The sequence below is a fragment of the Akebia trifoliata genome, unplaced genomic scaffold, assembly GCF_017979445.1.
Source record: "Akebia trifoliata isolate Shusen 1 unplaced genomic scaffold, ASM1797944v1 Contig00476_ERROPOS174545, whole genome shotgun sequence".
In the NCBI taxonomy this organism is placed as follows: domain Eukaryota; kingdom Viridiplantae; phylum Streptophyta; class Magnoliopsida; order Ranunculales; family Lardizabalaceae; genus Akebia; species Akebia trifoliata.
The window spans coordinates 158,213-174,545 of record NW_028237024.1 but is presented as its reverse complement, the minus strand read 5'-3'; the positions used below and the strand labels follow the sequence as shown (position 1 = coordinate 174,545).

General features: G+C 37.1%; 2 protein-coding genes across 3 annotated transcripts; both read left to right on the top strand.

Annotated features, from left to right (window-relative positions):
• Positions 1 to 4,442: 4,442 nt before the first annotated feature.
• On the top strand, positions 4,443 to 13,622 carry CLC-F (chloride channel F). The gene is made up of 9 exons (XM_086430388.1): positions 4,443 to 5,000; positions 5,228 to 5,630; positions 7,261 to 7,455; positions 9,929 to 10,383; positions 10,513 to 10,617; positions 11,110 to 11,343; positions 11,555 to 11,767; positions 12,551 to 12,783; positions 13,051 to 13,622. Exons 1-9 carry the CDS (start codon positions 4,680 to 4,682, stop codon positions 13,124 to 13,126), a joined length of 2,235 nt encoding a protein of 744 aa, XP_086286514.1. The 5' UTR covers positions 4,443 to 4,679; the 3' UTR covers positions 13,127 to 13,622.
• A 625-nt stretch (positions 13,623 to 14,247) lies between these two features.
• Positions 14,248 to 16,218, top strand: RUG2 (Regulator of chromosome condensation (RCC1) family protein). Of its 2 annotated transcripts, none has more exons than XM_086430389.1 (4): positions 14,248 to 14,722; positions 14,839 to 15,064; positions 15,206 to 15,542; positions 15,625 to 16,218. In XM_086430389.1, the coding sequence occupies exons 1-4, from the start codon at positions 14,376 to 14,378 to the stop codon at positions 16,125 to 16,127; spliced, it is 1,413 nt and encodes a 470-aa protein (XP_086286515.1). In that variant the 5' UTR covers positions 14,248 to 14,375; the 3' UTR covers positions 16,128 to 16,218. The 2 variants fall into 2 exon arrangements, with proteins under 2 accessions (XP_086286515.1, XP_086286516.1); XM_086430390.1 differs by having other exon boundaries at positions 14,251 to 14,722; positions 14,842 to 15,064.
• The last annotated feature ends 115 nt before the right edge of the window (positions 16,219 to 16,333 follow it).

Here is a 16,333-nt window from a genome sequence, read left to right as displayed (position 1 = left end):
TAAAAAACTTTGTATAAAAAGGAATAAAACACATAAGCTCTGTTTGTTTTTTAATCTTCATTTTATCATAATCTCGCAAACTAATACGTTATTTATTTGTCCCTTCCACTTGACAACTTCATCGTTAGACAATTGCAAACTATGTTTAACATAATTGACTCACCCTTTCTGCCATTCCTTTTATTCTTATCTAAAGATATTTTGCTATGCTTTTTATCAGGCTATGTTAATAATGTGATTAGCTCTTAGAAAAGTTTTATGTTGTTCTTAGTTTTAATTTTTTTATAAATCAAAATCTTTAATAAACGCATGTATGTTACCAACTGATTTAAAAATTCAGTTACACAGATGGAAAATGGCAAAAATAATGCGTTATGAAATTATTTTGGGCATAATTCATGCATATACGTTCAACTATACTCAAGCAACCAAACTAATCGAATCTCTTGACAGTCATATCCACATAATTAGAAAACTCCCCAAGCTACTTTAGATTTATTAGCTTGGCAAAAGTCACCACAATTAGCCTACATCATTGAACTTATACTTGTAAAAAGTGTCAATCTATTTTTTTTTTTTGGTTCTCCATTTTTTTTTTTTTTTGGGTGGAGCTTCAACTTTTCCAATTAATTTCACTATGCTGAAGAACTATATGATGTATTCGAGATATGAAAAAAAATAAAAATTTAAATTTAAACTCCCACAGTGTTCTCCTACACATGAACCTTGGAGTGGTGTCGAATTTACCCCTTTTTTTCACTTAGTGACATAGAGTAGGAAAGTTTAAGTTCACCATATCCTTAAGCTATAGTCCAAAGATTTGGATGTAGGCAAATAGCAGCACATGCAAGGGATTTTTAAGAAGATACCACAGTAAGTCAATGAAATAATCTCAACATTTACTAGTCACAGTTGGGAATTTTGATTTATTTTTATAACAGAGATGCTCAGTCAATCAAATTTCTTAAAATATCTAATTATTCTTGGTACAGAAGTAATGAGCTCAGATTAAAGGAGGGAGTGAGCAGATGAGAATGAGAATTATTGATGCCGACCCCATGACTCCAATAATTCAAATTGATGATGTATCACGTTTGGTCTTCCTTTTCCCACTTGTTCCAATCACACTTTTGGAACCTATTGTTCACATGGGGGGCCCAAGATTGCATTTGTCTACCTTACTATCCTACTTATGGTATACAGTCTCTTGGAAATTAACTAATCAAACTGTTAATTTGCATCAAAAGTCAAGAAAAAAGGTTCATCAATCAATCAAGAAATGAGGATGTGCCCATCAAATTAATTCTGTAAGATGATCATGCTATATAAGTTCAAATTATACATCCTTGGGAAAGCACATTCGGAGTATCATATATATATATATATATTATGTACATATAATTCTTGAATTCAATCCTTCTCCTGCTACTACTATACATCCTTGTATCACAATCCAACTCACATAGATCTAATAGTTGATAGTTGCCTCTTACTCTTCCTCTTTCGTCAACCCTCTTTTCTCAATTTCATGTTCATAGATTAGTTGCATTTTTACTCACCATGTCCAAAGGTGGAACACAAAGAAGGAACTTTAACAACTAGTGACTGAAAATACTCCATTCCTCAAGGCGTACATAGCAAAGACATCTAATCTAATTGTAGTTTCAGATAGAAGGAATCACAATCCGAATGGAGAATATTTATTTGCAAACAAGATGACAATCAATTTCAATTTGTTTTGTTCTTTCATGAAAGATTGCATTTGCACCTATATTACACTATAAGAAAATTGATTTTTAGTAGTGGTAAGTTTTTTAGCTGTGGTTTATCTATTATCATTAAAAAGTAATTTTTAGTGACAAAATTAAGATGTTGCCACTAAAAATATTATAACATCAACATTTAGTAGCAACTCAAATGTATGCATCACTAATGTCATGGATGCAAATTTTAAGGTGACACATCAAGATATTTAGTGGCAACTTATATTTTGTGCCACTAAAAATTTAGGATTTTAATGGCAAGATATTTTCTATCACTAATAATTAGTCATTAATTACGATTATATTTCACCACTAAAATATACTTTTAGCCACGATGTATATATTGTCACTAAACAATAACTTTTAGTGATGGTGACAAAAATAAAATATTGTCACTATATACAGGCGTTATACTGACAACATTTAGTGACAACTCAAATGTAACTGGTAAAATGCATGACCATATAAAAAGATTTAGTGACAAATTTTATTTTATTACTACTAAAGGTGTAAGGATTTAGTGACAATTTATGATTGTGACTAACTCTTTACTTTTAATGACTACTTAAGGTTGTCACTAAAAGTCTATATATTTTTATCATTTAATTTGATAAGTTTTAGTGGCAAATATATATATTTAGTGAGAATAACTTTTTACAGGTAATTTTTAAACATTTAGTGACAAAAAATGTTATCACTAAAACTTTAAGTGGTAATTTTTAAACATTTATTGACAAAAAATGTTGCGATTAAATATCAAATTTCTTGTAGTGTTAATAGCCACTTCATAAGCACAAGCTATAGGTATGGATTTTGATGATCGATGCCTAAATCTTTCAGTAGGTATGAGCCATGTTAACTCTCATGCAACATTGATCATCACTCAATAATCACCTTTTGCTGAGGATCAAGATATGGTTATTTGTTTCTTTCTTTTCCATGATATGGGGTTGCTTCTTAGAAACATGCAATAACATGTAGTTAAATGCCCTGCCTTCTTTTACATTCCACCAATTGGCATCACAATAATGAGTGACACTTAAGTTACTAAGCATATCAAAGTGTTTGCCTTTACCAGGTGAGCCCTTCAAATATTGTAGTACGTGATGTACTGCAGCGAGATGTATTTTCCAGAATTTTGAATAAACATACTAACTTGTTCAATTACGAAGTTTATTAGAGGCCAAGAAATAACAAGGTAAATCAGTTTTCCTTCGAGCCCACCATACTGGCCAATATCATCAAGTAACTCACGATCCACGCTAATCAATTTCAAATGGAGGTGAGATCATGTCAGGCTTACTGAAGTTGCCACCGCTGGCCTAGTTTACCAGGCCCATCAAGGGCCTTGTGCCAGAACCAGATTAATAGAAATCTAATTAGTTCGGTTCAATTTCTGAGCAACGTTAACAAACGATACTCAGTTTATCATAATTGTTAATTGAATATGGTGGTGAAGAATCACCAAAAAAAATTTTGGTTGCAATTAACCAATACTGAATATAAAGTTTGCCTGCAGGACATAACTAATGCTTAAGGACAGGTTTGCCTAGGAAAAATATGAAAAAGGAGGCCGCACATATACATATATGTATGTATGCAGGTCACAACAAATATAAAACAAGCCCCTAAATGATGAAGGGCTTCCATTTTTCTTGGTTTTGGTGGGTGGCTAAAGGCGGCTGCCATGGAGACAAAATGACAAAAGTACTTGCAATGAGGAAAGTGTGAAAAAACAAAGCAGCAAAGAGAAGAAAAATCACACACAGCCTTAGAGATCTCTAGCAAAACGAGAACAAAGAAAATGTTTCTCCCTCTCTCAAAATAGAACACCCCATTTTTTATATTTTATTTTTTCTTTTGGGCCGATCCTACTCTACTTTGGAAAGGTTCCCCTTTAATTTTGCCCCTTGAAGCCCAAGCCCAAACAAGAATGCAAGACGTCCTATACTATAACTAAAAGAACAAAGCAAAACGGCTGTTGCTAATGTGAAATGCCTAGACAGCTAAAACCCCATTGGAGCAACAAGACTTCTGAAGCCATCTGATTGAAAAGATACAAATATAACATATGGTCCATGCTTTGTATATCAAGCGTGAATATGAAGTTATAGACAAAACCAAATATGAAATACGTACATGTGTTGTATAACTTACAACAACTTCGGTTAGACGCGTCTTCAAAAAGTCATAAAATTCCAGCCATCACCAACTCTACATATGTAAGGAAATAAAAATAAAAGAGAAGAAAAAAACACCAAGTATTGAAAATTGAGTGACTAATCAAATGAGAATAACTAGCAATGTTTGTAACCAAGGCTAAAGTTCGAAGGAGGATTTTTGGACTAAGAGAAAGATAGCTTTTATTTCCACACCCTACCAAGATATATATTAATTCTTGAGGTGCTCTAAGTAAAAAAGTTGGTGTGGAAATAGAAGCTCTCTAAAAACTAAAGTTTTTTTAGGCAAGAAATGGAGGATATTAAGATCATTTTTCATTCAATCTCTAGTATTTGACTACAGTCAATGAATATGCCATCATTTGGAAAATAGAAATACACCGAGGATATGTCAAATATTCACCAACATAATGTCTAAATTACCCTTAGATGTATTATATAGTATAAATGAACGAAAAAAGTTCCACTTCTTCTTCGTGCATCTCCATTTTTTACTTATTTAATTTTTCTTAGTTTTGTCTGTTATTGGGGTTTTTTTTTTTCTTCTCAGAAGCGAGGGAGAAGATCTGCGATGGACACAAATTGTTATCAATCTCAGATGGATTAGATCTGATTCTTCTCCTCTCTGCAATTCCTTTACTAATTTTTTATTTTTTTTTGTGTGGAAAAGTTTCCATCCAACTTCCAAGAGTTTTATTTATACAACTGTAATAGTATTTAATTTATTGAGGTAAAAATGTCTGGAGGGGGAGGTGGAGATGGAGATGGAGATGGAGATCACATTCATCTGTTACGGTCCAATTCAACATCTTCTGAACCAGATTTGGAATCTCAAAGGGCTAATAAGAGAAAAGGAATTAGGGATCTCCTCAAGCAATTGGATCGAGGACTATCAGGTAGACGCCTTAGCCGCAAACATTTGGATATTGATCCATCCACATCGTCGTCCCACCACGACGTCCTCGCTGATGGTGCTCCACCCGAATGGGCGTTGCTTCTCATTGGTTGCCTTCTTGGCCTCGCCACTGGTATCTGTGTCGCTGCCTTCAATCGCGGAGTAAGTCAAAAGGCATCATCTTTCAAGATACACCTTAAAGTTTTGATTTTTTTTATTATTATTATTATTTTGAAATCTGCCAAAAGGTGATTTGAGATGATCATTCATCAGTACTAAATGGATGAATTATCATCTTTATATTATATATTAAACCTTTAAGGATTATACATTGGTGAGAGCATTTTGTTTTTGTGGGATGTGTTTCTGATACTTGCACATGCATATAGGTTCATGTAATACATGAGTGGGCCTGGGCAGGTACTCCAAATGAGGGTGCTGCTTGGCTTCGTTTACAGAGACTAGCTGATACGTGGCACCGGATATTGTTAATACCTGTGACCGGTGGAGTTGTTGTTGGCATGATGCATGGATTACTTGAAATATTTGAACAAATAAAGCAATCCAGATCTTCTCCAAGGCAAGGGTTTGATTTGGTGGCTGGAGTCTTCCCCATGATAAAGGCCATCCAGGCTGCTGTAACTTTAGGTACTGGTTGTTCCTTAGGTCCTGAGGGTCCAAGTGTGGATATTGGAAAATCATGTGCCAATGGGTGTTCTGAAATGATGGAAAACAATCGAGAAAGAAGGATAGCTCTTGTTGCAGCTGGTGCAGCTGCTGGTATCGCTTCAGGTATCCATCCACATTATTAGGTTCAGAATTGTTTATATTTTTGGTTTCTTAATGTTGATATCTATGTCTTGTGGCCAAGTACATGTACTAGAGAAAACTGTTCTTGCTTCCATTGTGAATATATAATTGTTGTAATGCTAACTTATGATACTCCAATGAGTTCCTAGATTCAATCGGTTTACATCAGGGGTTGGTTTTTAGTACATATCTATATTCAGGAGCACGTCCCTTGGTGTATGTTTGTAGATGACAATTTTAGTTGATGAAACTAGAGAAGGGGTCAACGCATAACTAAAACTCTGGAGAGCTACTTTGGAATCTAAGAGATTTAGAATAAGTAGGACTAAGACAAAGTAGATGTAGTGCAACTTGTCTAATGACAAGATGAGGAGTTGCTAGCAAAGATTTATTGCCATGAAATACCCCAAAGCAACTATTTTTGTTACCTTGGTTCCATTTTCCATAGTGATTGGAGAGATTGAGGAGGATTTTTGTAGAATTAGAGTTGGATTGGCGAAGTGGAGGTGTACTCCTAGGGTACTATGTGACCAATTCATGCCATAAAATTAACTTCCATGGGAAATCCGTTATGGTTTGTGGAGCCTTATGGTACTGATCTACAAGGAACTATTGGTAATCAAGCCACAGCTTCTCCGAAGGGCAAAATCGTACTTTTTGTGTTAGTGGGTTGCTAACCTTAATTCATTATGGGTATTTATAGTAGTTTTATGTGAGAGAAATATTGTACTTTTCTGTTTGGCCTTTCAGCATAGTGAAATCGGTGTGGCTCCAAGATGTTTCCCTATTTTAGGGTTCTCTAGGTAAAGTTGTGTATTGTGGTTGGTTATATTTGTTGTTCGTCTCTTCAATTGATTTCATGCTCCAGGACTGCAAAAGGAGTCATCTCCCCACCCTTGTGAGGGTACTTGAGCTTGCATTTGGTCCAAATGATTCGCCCGAGGCAAAGCAGGCTGATACCAGGTTGTGTGTGGTACATTCTATTTGACACCACGGTGACATGGACACGTGTGTCAGTGCTTGACACAGACAGTGTTTGATAGTTACCTTAAAGAATCCCAAAACACATACTTGTCCAAACACTTGAAATAATATAATTTTTAGTTTATTGAGAAGGTTTCGAAAAATAAAATGAGGAATAGAGTTATCCAACCAATGACTGAGTTAATTTTTTTTTTTATGAATACCAATGACTCAATTAATAGGAGTAGATGAATTAGGAGAAGATTATTAAACAACTTATTAAGGTAGTGTATGGAGGATCGGACACACTAACCGTCTTTTAGAAATAATTTTTTGTAATGAATCATTAAAATAAATGGTGATACTGCCATACATGCCAGGACTTATGCTCGAATTGGTCCTCATGCTTATCCATGTTAATAAAATGGGGATATTAGAACTAACCTTAAAAGTGATTGCCACCCATTTTATCATATTTCTGTCTGGTTATTTAAGATCCATAATCCCTCACTCTCTATATAGAATGCAGTGTAATTTTTTTTTTTTATTCTATTGATCTGTTCATTTAATCAGTGTAAGATCATTAATGGCGCCTTGGATATATTTCCTATCATAGAGTAATCGTTAAGATTCTCTTTTCGATTTTCAGGATTTAATGCGGCAGTTGCTGGTTGTTTTTTTGCCATCGAAACGGTATTAAGGCCTCTTCGTGCAGAAAACTCCCCTCCATTTACAACTGCAATGATAATATTGGCCTCTGTTATATCATCCACTGTATCAAATGTTTTACTCGGAGAGAAGCCAGCTTTTACAGTGCCCACGTATGAACTGAAATCTGCTGCTGGTACTTTATCTTATTCTAACTCTAACTCAGCTACATTTTGTAATGAAGGAATTGGTTTGTTATCATTTTGAATACATTGTTGACAAGTGTTTGGAAGTTGACTAACTGGTGCATTTTCTATATATACTATTTTCATATTAATTTGTTCTAATTTTTTATTGTTATTTTCTTGTTTTGAATGGAATTTTAATGTTTTTTAGTCAGTTGTAAATGTGATAGGTGTGGTAATTGTTATGAATTCTAAAATGATTTTAGAAGTAGACACATGAGCTAATCAAAATTGCTCAGGCCATTCATTATCCCAACCACCAGCCCACTGGGTGTCCGGTTCATTTCATGGCTCAGCTCATTCAGCTTGTGAGTGGAGACCACTAGAAACCAGATTTTCTAACTATCTAAAATTAGTTTTTTTTAACTAGTTTCTTATTTTAGTCAGACAGGTTAGTACTTTAGAAGCTCTAGAAGAATCCTAGGACATTTACAGTAGGATTGGGCATTTTAGAGAGTGCAACAACAGGGTGTTCCATAGCAAGGAGAGCTCATCTCACACAGTGATTTTAGAGATTTTGGGGTTTCTTTTCTTTTGGTCAAAGTTGAGTAAAGACTTTGAGGGAGTGTGCTTCTAAGATTTTGTATTTAATTGGGAAATCGTTTGTGACTCGTAGCACCCCGCCAAGCGTGTATTTTTCCCTTTCTTTCTTTCTTTACTTGTTGTTTTTTCTTGTCTTGTTGTTTGGGGGCTATCTCAGCCTCCTCTTCTCATTTTCTTCATTAATAAAATTTATATTTATAAAAAAAAAAACAGTAGGATTGGGCATTCTCTCAGGATGCCATTCAACCCTGTACCAATACTCCTTATATTTCTTTCTTTTAATTTTTTTAAAATTTTTTTAATTATGTAATGAAAAAAATTGTTTATGGTGGCTTTGCACCTTGTGCTACATTACATGGTGTGATGTCCGAGTCTTGATAAGTGGTTTTTCAATTGAGTTATTTGAATCCTCTCTTTCTATGCTGGTACTCTTTCTCCATTTCAACTCTATTATGTACACTTCTCCTTTCTACAATTTTGTCTCCCCCCACCCCCTCCTCGCGGAAAAAAATCATGCCAAATCCACATCCTATTACTTTTGCATGCTTATCAGCTTCATTAGTTGTGGGATGAATCTTGTTCCTTATAAGTCTTTTGGTATTAGAGAAAGTGTTTGTTCCTAGTAAGAAACAACCTAAATCAGATAAGCATGTTGCACATATGCAAGGGAAACTCACAAATTGAAGACATGGATCCATACATGTATGCATGGAATCTAATGAATGTAACATCATTAGGGATTGTACCTGTTGAGGGAAATAATTGCGCAGTTACCTAAGGCGTACACGTGTCCAAACTGATTAAGTGGTACCAGGCACAAGTTAGCATACGAGTGCTGCCCTTCTAGCAGGGCAGGTCAAAGCAGAGATCTCCCTAACGTAGCTAGAAGGGCAGCACAACATTAAGTGGAACGTGGTCTGCTAAGTAGGGCAGACCTGGTCACCATAAGCCTAATATGCGCACATCAATCCCAGAGATCTCGGAGGAGATCTCTACAGAATAGTACGATCAATCCAGAAGATCCTCGTTCGGTAAGCGAATCCGCAGAGTCAGGGGATATCCCAGGATTGTCGCTCGAAAGGGGAAACCCTGATTCGCAGCCAGGAACTATAAATAGCACAATAAGCATTGCTGAGAGGATCTTTTGGAAGGATCAGAGGTCTAACCAGTTTTCTTAGACATTCCTCTGCTTCCCTAACTTGAGCATCGGAGTGATTTTGGTAGGTACCACGTCGCTGCGAGGTGAGAGGTGATCGGAGCAACTTTGGATCAGTGAGGCAGAGTCCATCAGAGCCGTCAACCGGATTCTGACCGCACAGTACCAAACCTTGAAATGATATTGGATTGATCATGGATGCATCATTAGGGATCCTCCCAAACCCATAAATCTCATGTTTGTTGCATGTCACTTGCTTTATCACTAGGACAAAGATCATTGGTTCTCCTGTCAATGCCCCATAATTACCAATCAAAACCATGATTTCTCATTGGTAGACACTTATCCACGCCCTCTCTATGGATCTAATGCTTCATAAGGAGGTTATATGGAGCAAAATCACTTGGTTGATCTCTTCATCCCTAAGGCTTCTCCTAATTATGGGGTTCAAACTATTTGTTGTCCAATGTATTTGTGGGAGATTTAGACGCATACTACTTATGCACAATTACACAAATACATGTTTGCACACACATATCGAGGTTTATATGTTCATGCATGGGATAGGGATTTGATGATGATGATCATGCCTGTTTGCAGGATGTAGATGCTTCTCTTGATAACATTGTGAATCTAAGCTGATTCATTTGGTATGCATGTGATTAACTTACATAGATGGATGTTCGTTTAGTTTTTGAGCTTGAGCAATTTTTTCTCCATTGCAGAGTTACCCTTATACCTGATACTTGGTATGTTATGTGGAGTTGTAAGTGTCGCCTTCTCACGCTTGGTGACCTGGTTCACCAAGTTCTTTGAGTTTATCAAGGACAGATTTGGCCTTCCTGCTGTTGTATGCCCTGCTTTAGGTGGGTTAGGAGCTGGAATAATCGCTCTAAGGTACCCTGGAATACTATACTGGGGTTTCACAAATGTTGACGAAATCCTTCACACGGGGAAGATTGCTTCAGCACCTGGAATCTGGTTATTAACTCAGCTCGCTGCAGCCAAAGTTGTAGCCACAGCTCTGTGCAAGGGGTCTGGGCTTGTTGGTGGGCTTTACGCCCCAAGCTTGATGATTGGTGCTGCTGTTGGTGCTGTGTTTGGCGGTTCAGCTGCTGAACTTATCAATTCAGCAATTCCAGGAAATGCTGCTGTTGCTCAGCCACAGGCTTATGCACTGGTAAGCTTTTCTTCCTGCAGTCTGATCAAGTTGTACTTGACATGTATTCATCCATTTTATTTGTGAATCACTTTGATGAGACAAATTGGATTATGAAATTTAATGTATATTTATTACTTCTTAATGCAGGTTGGGATGGCTGCTACGTTAGCCTCAGTTTGTTCAGTACCCTTGACATCAGTATTACTTCTATTTGAGTTAACGAAAGATTACAGAATATTGCTTCCACTCATGGTAATTTTACCAAGTATTTAGTGTTAATAACTAGCTTATTGTTTACTTTTGAGGCATCTGACTACTGACACAATTTGTTGCTGCCTGAAAGATGGTAGTTATCTTATTCCAAATTTCAATGTTTTGTGGAAAAGAAAAAGAAAAAATGAATCATCATAAATTTGGTCAGAAATCATGTTTTCCCTCCTTGAGTCACCTTTGGCAGTGAATGCTACATTCCGAGTTATGTGATTGCACCAAAACAATTTGGAAAATAAGAAGATGCCTCGTACTTCTTGAAAAGTTCTGATATTTCAATATGGATAGCCTAACATGGTTAATATGCTCTGATATGGATACCTTGAAATGGTTCTCTCCTTTATGTTGATTTTCCTTCTTTAGTCAATAGCATGCTAGATTCTTAGGGCTTTGTGCATTGCGTGACATAGCTTAGAAGTAACAATGTTAATCTATATTTTATTTTATTTTTGCTTTTGTGAATTTCACAAACAGGGGGCTGTTGGATTGGCCATATGGGTTCCCTCTGTAACAAACCAGTCGAAGGAGACTGAAATATCTAATTCAAGGAGCTTGGAACGGGGTTATTCTTCTCTTTCGCATGTTGAAGACAAAAATGAGGCTATTTGGAGAGGGACTGGTGATGGGAACGATTTAGAACTCTCTGTTGTGGGAAATTCTGTTGACAGTGAAACAACCGATGAAGATATAATTTTGGATGATCTAAAGGTCTTGCTTTTTTTTTTTTTCTCTTTTGTTGTTTTTTCTTTTCCTTCTCAAGTATCGCCTTAGTGCTTGGGTTGTTTCTCTTTTATTGTTCCAACTACTTATCCCAATTTTTTTAGTTAACTATCCCAAGGCTTGTTAATTATTTCCTATTATTGAGCATTTTGTGTTTGTGTCTCAACTTCCTTGGATGTACTGCCCTGCTTGTTTTCAGGTCTCTCAGGCTATGTCTAAGAACTACGTGAAGGTTTCCCCAACAATAACCTTGAAAGAGACAATTAAGATTATGCATGACAGCCAACAGAATTGTGTCCTTGTGGTTAATGCTGAAGGTCTTCTCGAGGGAATCCTTACATTTGGGGACATTAAACGGTGTTTGTCAAAGATATCTGGTGAATCTCCCCAGGGTGATTCTACTGTTTTGGATGTATGTAATCTTGAAGCTTTTCTGCTGATAAATAAATAAATAAACAAATCTGTTAATCATTGGAGTCAATGTGGAATTGATCACTTAGTTATAGACATCATAAATGGAGGTGTAGATATACTAATACATCTATGGTTATGTAACAAGGACTCTTCATTTTTAAAGTGTTTCCAGGTTAGACAATGTTGTGCCCATATGTGGGATACATACCAACACACTTAACCAAAGAAATTCTTAAATTTGTTTGTTTGCAATTTGTTATATATTGTTTACTATGATGTTAAGGGATATCAGCTTATCTAAATAAGTTCTTCCTGCATTTAGTTATTATACTTAAAAGTATATAATATATCAACATCTGGAATTAACTGCATGTGTGTGTCAGTACATCAGGTTTTTGGGGATTAGTGTGTGTGGTACTTCGTTACAGTGTCAGACATTGATAGGTGTCCATATGTTCGTTACATGGTCCATAATGAACATCCTCTGAATGACATCTGTAAAAGAAGTTGATATGTATGCAATCCCAATTTATTGAATTATGTACCGAATTTATTGTCTTATTGCTGGAAATCTGGATGTTCTTTTAGTTTGGAAAGTTTACTTCGATAAAATTCAACATTATTTAATGAAAATGTTAGTATTATGCTGATGCACTTTTTTCCCGGGGATAATCTTCTGTGGTTGCCTTATCTTGATGCACATTTTGACTCTCTACATGATGATATTCTGGATTGCTCTTCTCTATTGATGATATGCTAACGTTCTGAAATTCTTTTACAGGTGAACACCTGTCTTGTTTCATCCATATGTACTCGGGGAATTCACTGTCGTGGACGTCAATGTGGACTTTTAACTTGTTATCCAGACACAGATTTGGCAATTGCTAAGGAGCTAATGGAGGCCAAAGGAATAAAGCAGTTACCTGTTGTCAGGCGTGGTGGGGACCCAATAAAAGAACGGAAGCGCAGAGTTGTTGCTCTTCTTCATTATGATTTAATCCGGCACTCTCTCAGGTTGACATCAATATCATAACCCTGTTTATGTTCTAATCTTGTTATTTAACACAACAGCTTCCACACCACATTCTTCCACACAGTATTCAAGTTTGAAGAACTTGAAAAGTAATAACTTGTGCCTGAACTTATACCTGGAGTTCAAGGAAATCGTATAGAGGGATGAGATGTATGAATTGCACACTGTAGAGTTAGCGTGATTATGTTAATGTTTTCCATTGGTTAGGTAATTGCTTTGCTTTGGTTGATTAGCTTGCATTTGTGCAGGGAGGAGTTGGATCGCCGTAACTCAATGTACCAGCAAGGGAAAGATCTCAAGGAGATTACTTTAAATGGACACTGACAAATGTGGTTCTCATAACTTGGCCTCATTTACTGCCCCTGACATTGAAGCCAATATAAGGAAACTACGGTTGTAACTGTTCTTTTCTTTTCCCTTGGCTCCATTCCAGTTTGCTTGACTGAGTATTCGAGTCCCCATTGGGTTCCTCATTTTGACTGAAGATTGATGCTCTGCTGCTGGGGGGTTACCAACAGCTAGACAGTTTCTGTATAATGTACCACTAACACATTGTACATAATGTGATACTCCTATCTAAAGTTGGTTGTTTCACCAGTAGTAGTTACAAGTACTAAACAGAAAAAGGGGAAAAAAAACAAAAAAACAAAACAGAGCGTATGAAGAGTTGAGAAATGTATACGAGTGTTTTTTTTTTTTGGTCTATTGTCAAGGTCTTATAATGTAAGACGGCTAGAGGTGCACATTAGAAACCCTTGTGTGTACATTCCATTTATAATAATAATAATATGTTATAAACATTCTCTAATGTTTTTTTTTTTGATAAGTATAATATAGTGATAAAGAAGAGAAAACAAAGTACAATGAGGCCATGGAAGCCTCTCAAAAACATTCTCTAATGTTTTGTAGAATATAATATAATATAATATTTTTCATAGCAGCCACAATGAAAATTGACTATTTTCTTGTCCTCCCAAAATATGTAACGTTTACTACATAAAGTTCTCATTATCTCCATGACTCTCATAGTGGTTTTTTTTTTCTTTCTAAACGACTCAGTGTATTGCATCATTGATTTCTCATAGTAGTTGTGACATGGATCCTTTAGTTTCTGAAAATTAAAATATTTGAGTTCCCTTAAACTTTGATCTTCATGAAATGTTTCTTAATTTATTCACCTGAGATCTGACACCGACTTCACTTCATGTCCTACATTATGCCACTCTTATGGCCTTCTACAAGTGCACTAGAATCACATATGCATTAATTTAGAGTATCAAACAGCAAAGAAATCAAATTTAACTAATTAAATCTTGCGGAGAACAAGTGGCAATCTTGTACCAAAACCAAAGATTAAAGATAAATAATTTTTGTTAAAGCGATTGAAGGAGGTGTTTCCATCAATTTTTTATTTTTTATTTGTTGATCTATCCTAGAAGACAATTGTTGGGATTGGTCATCAGTAAAATATATCAATCAGTTGACCTTTGTAAAGGTGTCGCATTTATCATAAGAGATTAGGGGTAGTCGATCAAACCTCTAAAGAGTTGAGACGAGAGAGAGAGGGAGAGAGATGCAAATTGCAATGTTGTGGCGAATATTATCGAAGAAAAAAGGTCGGTTTGATGTTCCTGCTCTCGGTGGTGGTAGATGGTTCAGCAGCAGCAACAGAGGGGGTGTAGTGATGAGCTTTGGAGATGGGAGCCACGGGGCACTGGGGTTGCCCTCTTCGTGTGTGGGAGTGGGAGGCGACGCCTACGAGCCCACAAGGATACCTTCTCTCCCGCCCAATGTCACCTCTATTGGAGCTGGCCATTACCACTCTCTCGCTGTCACTGCTCATGGAGAGGTTTGGGCATGGGGAAGGAATCATGAATTCCAGCTCGGAAGAGGACCACCACCAATTCACCCTCACCCTAGGTAAGGTAACTAACCCTACCCCAAACCCTAACCCATCTCTCTCTTTCTCTCTCTCTCTCTCCAATTCCACAATTGCAATTTATAAGTCAAATATTTTTCTTTCATTTGGCTGACAGCAGCACTGATTCCTCCTGGAACGAACCAAAGAGGGTACAAGGCTTGAATGAAGTAAGGGTGAGAGCTGCATATGGGTCTGGAGTTATTTCTGCTGCCATTGGAGATGATGGTTCTCTGTGGGTATGGGGCAAATCCAAGCGTGGCCAACTTGGTCTTGGAAAAGGAGTTACTGAGTCTGCGCTTCCTTCCAGGGTTGAGGCACTTGCTGGGGAACACATTGTTAAGGTGCCTCTTTCGTCATCACTTCTTCAACTCTTGTTATTATAATAAAACATGGCTCCATCACAAATTACGAATCCATCCATAATTGTATTTCTTTTAGAATCAAATCTTGGTCTTGGTGAGCTGCTGAGTTTCTCAAAACAGGTATCTCTTGGGTGGGGGCACGCTCTGGCATACACTAGGGATGGAAAATTGTTCGGCTGGGGTTATTCGGCTGATGGGAGGTTAGGACAGATGGGGCTAGTAGTAGCTTTGGATACTACATCTCCTCCGAATTCGAATGTGAACACATATGCCAGTGCGAGTGTGGCCACATCATCTACAAGTTCATTGCTGGAAGTTGCAGAGAAGATGGTGTTGGAGCAGATGGAGAAGGAGAAAGACATGCCCATCGTCTGGGAACCTTGTCTTGTGCAAGAATTAGATGGTGTTCATGTCTCAGATGTGGCTTGTGGACATGATCATTCTCTTGTTCTTTGCAGTGAGTATTCACTTGTTTAACGTGTCTGGTTAATTAGTATGAGAAAGGAATTTGATCAATTTGAATGGTTTTTTTTTCTCAGGTAATGGCAGGTTGTTGAGCAGCGGAAGCGATACATATGGTCAATTGGGCAGATGTACCAGTAGTAGGGAGAAATTGGGAATGTTGTTGCCAGTTGACATGAGCTTTCAGCCTTTGTCTCTATCCTCAGGCCTTGGCCATTCTTTAGCAGTGTGTCACATTTCTTCGTCAGAACCAGAGGGAGTAGGAGAAAATAATGGTATTGTTACATGGGGGTGGAACAAAAACTCTCAGCTAGGGAGGCCAGGGCTGGCCAACATCCCACTGATGGTACGAGGGCTGGAAGGTGAGTCACCAGTTTCGGTGTCAGGCGGGCGTGCACATTCCATTGCTCTCACAACCAAGGGACAAGTTTGGGCTTGGGGCTGTGGCAAAAATGGCAGACTTGGGTTAGGAAGCTCCGCCGACGAAGTTGAACCAACTATGCTCGAGTATTTGCAAGGTGTTGACGTTCTGCAAGCAGTGTCTGGACATGATCATAACCTAGTCCTGATTGTTGAATGATGTACCCATGCCCATGACTTGGGGGTAACAATTGAACACGAACTGAGGCTTGAATCAAACAGTAGCAGAACTCTTATTTTCTACCCAACAACTTATATTGCATCTTTTGAGACATTGTCATTTGTTATTTTACCAAATGATAACAAATAAACATTTGTATACAATGACTACAGAAGATATCATCCAAGAATCCCATTAAATGCAAA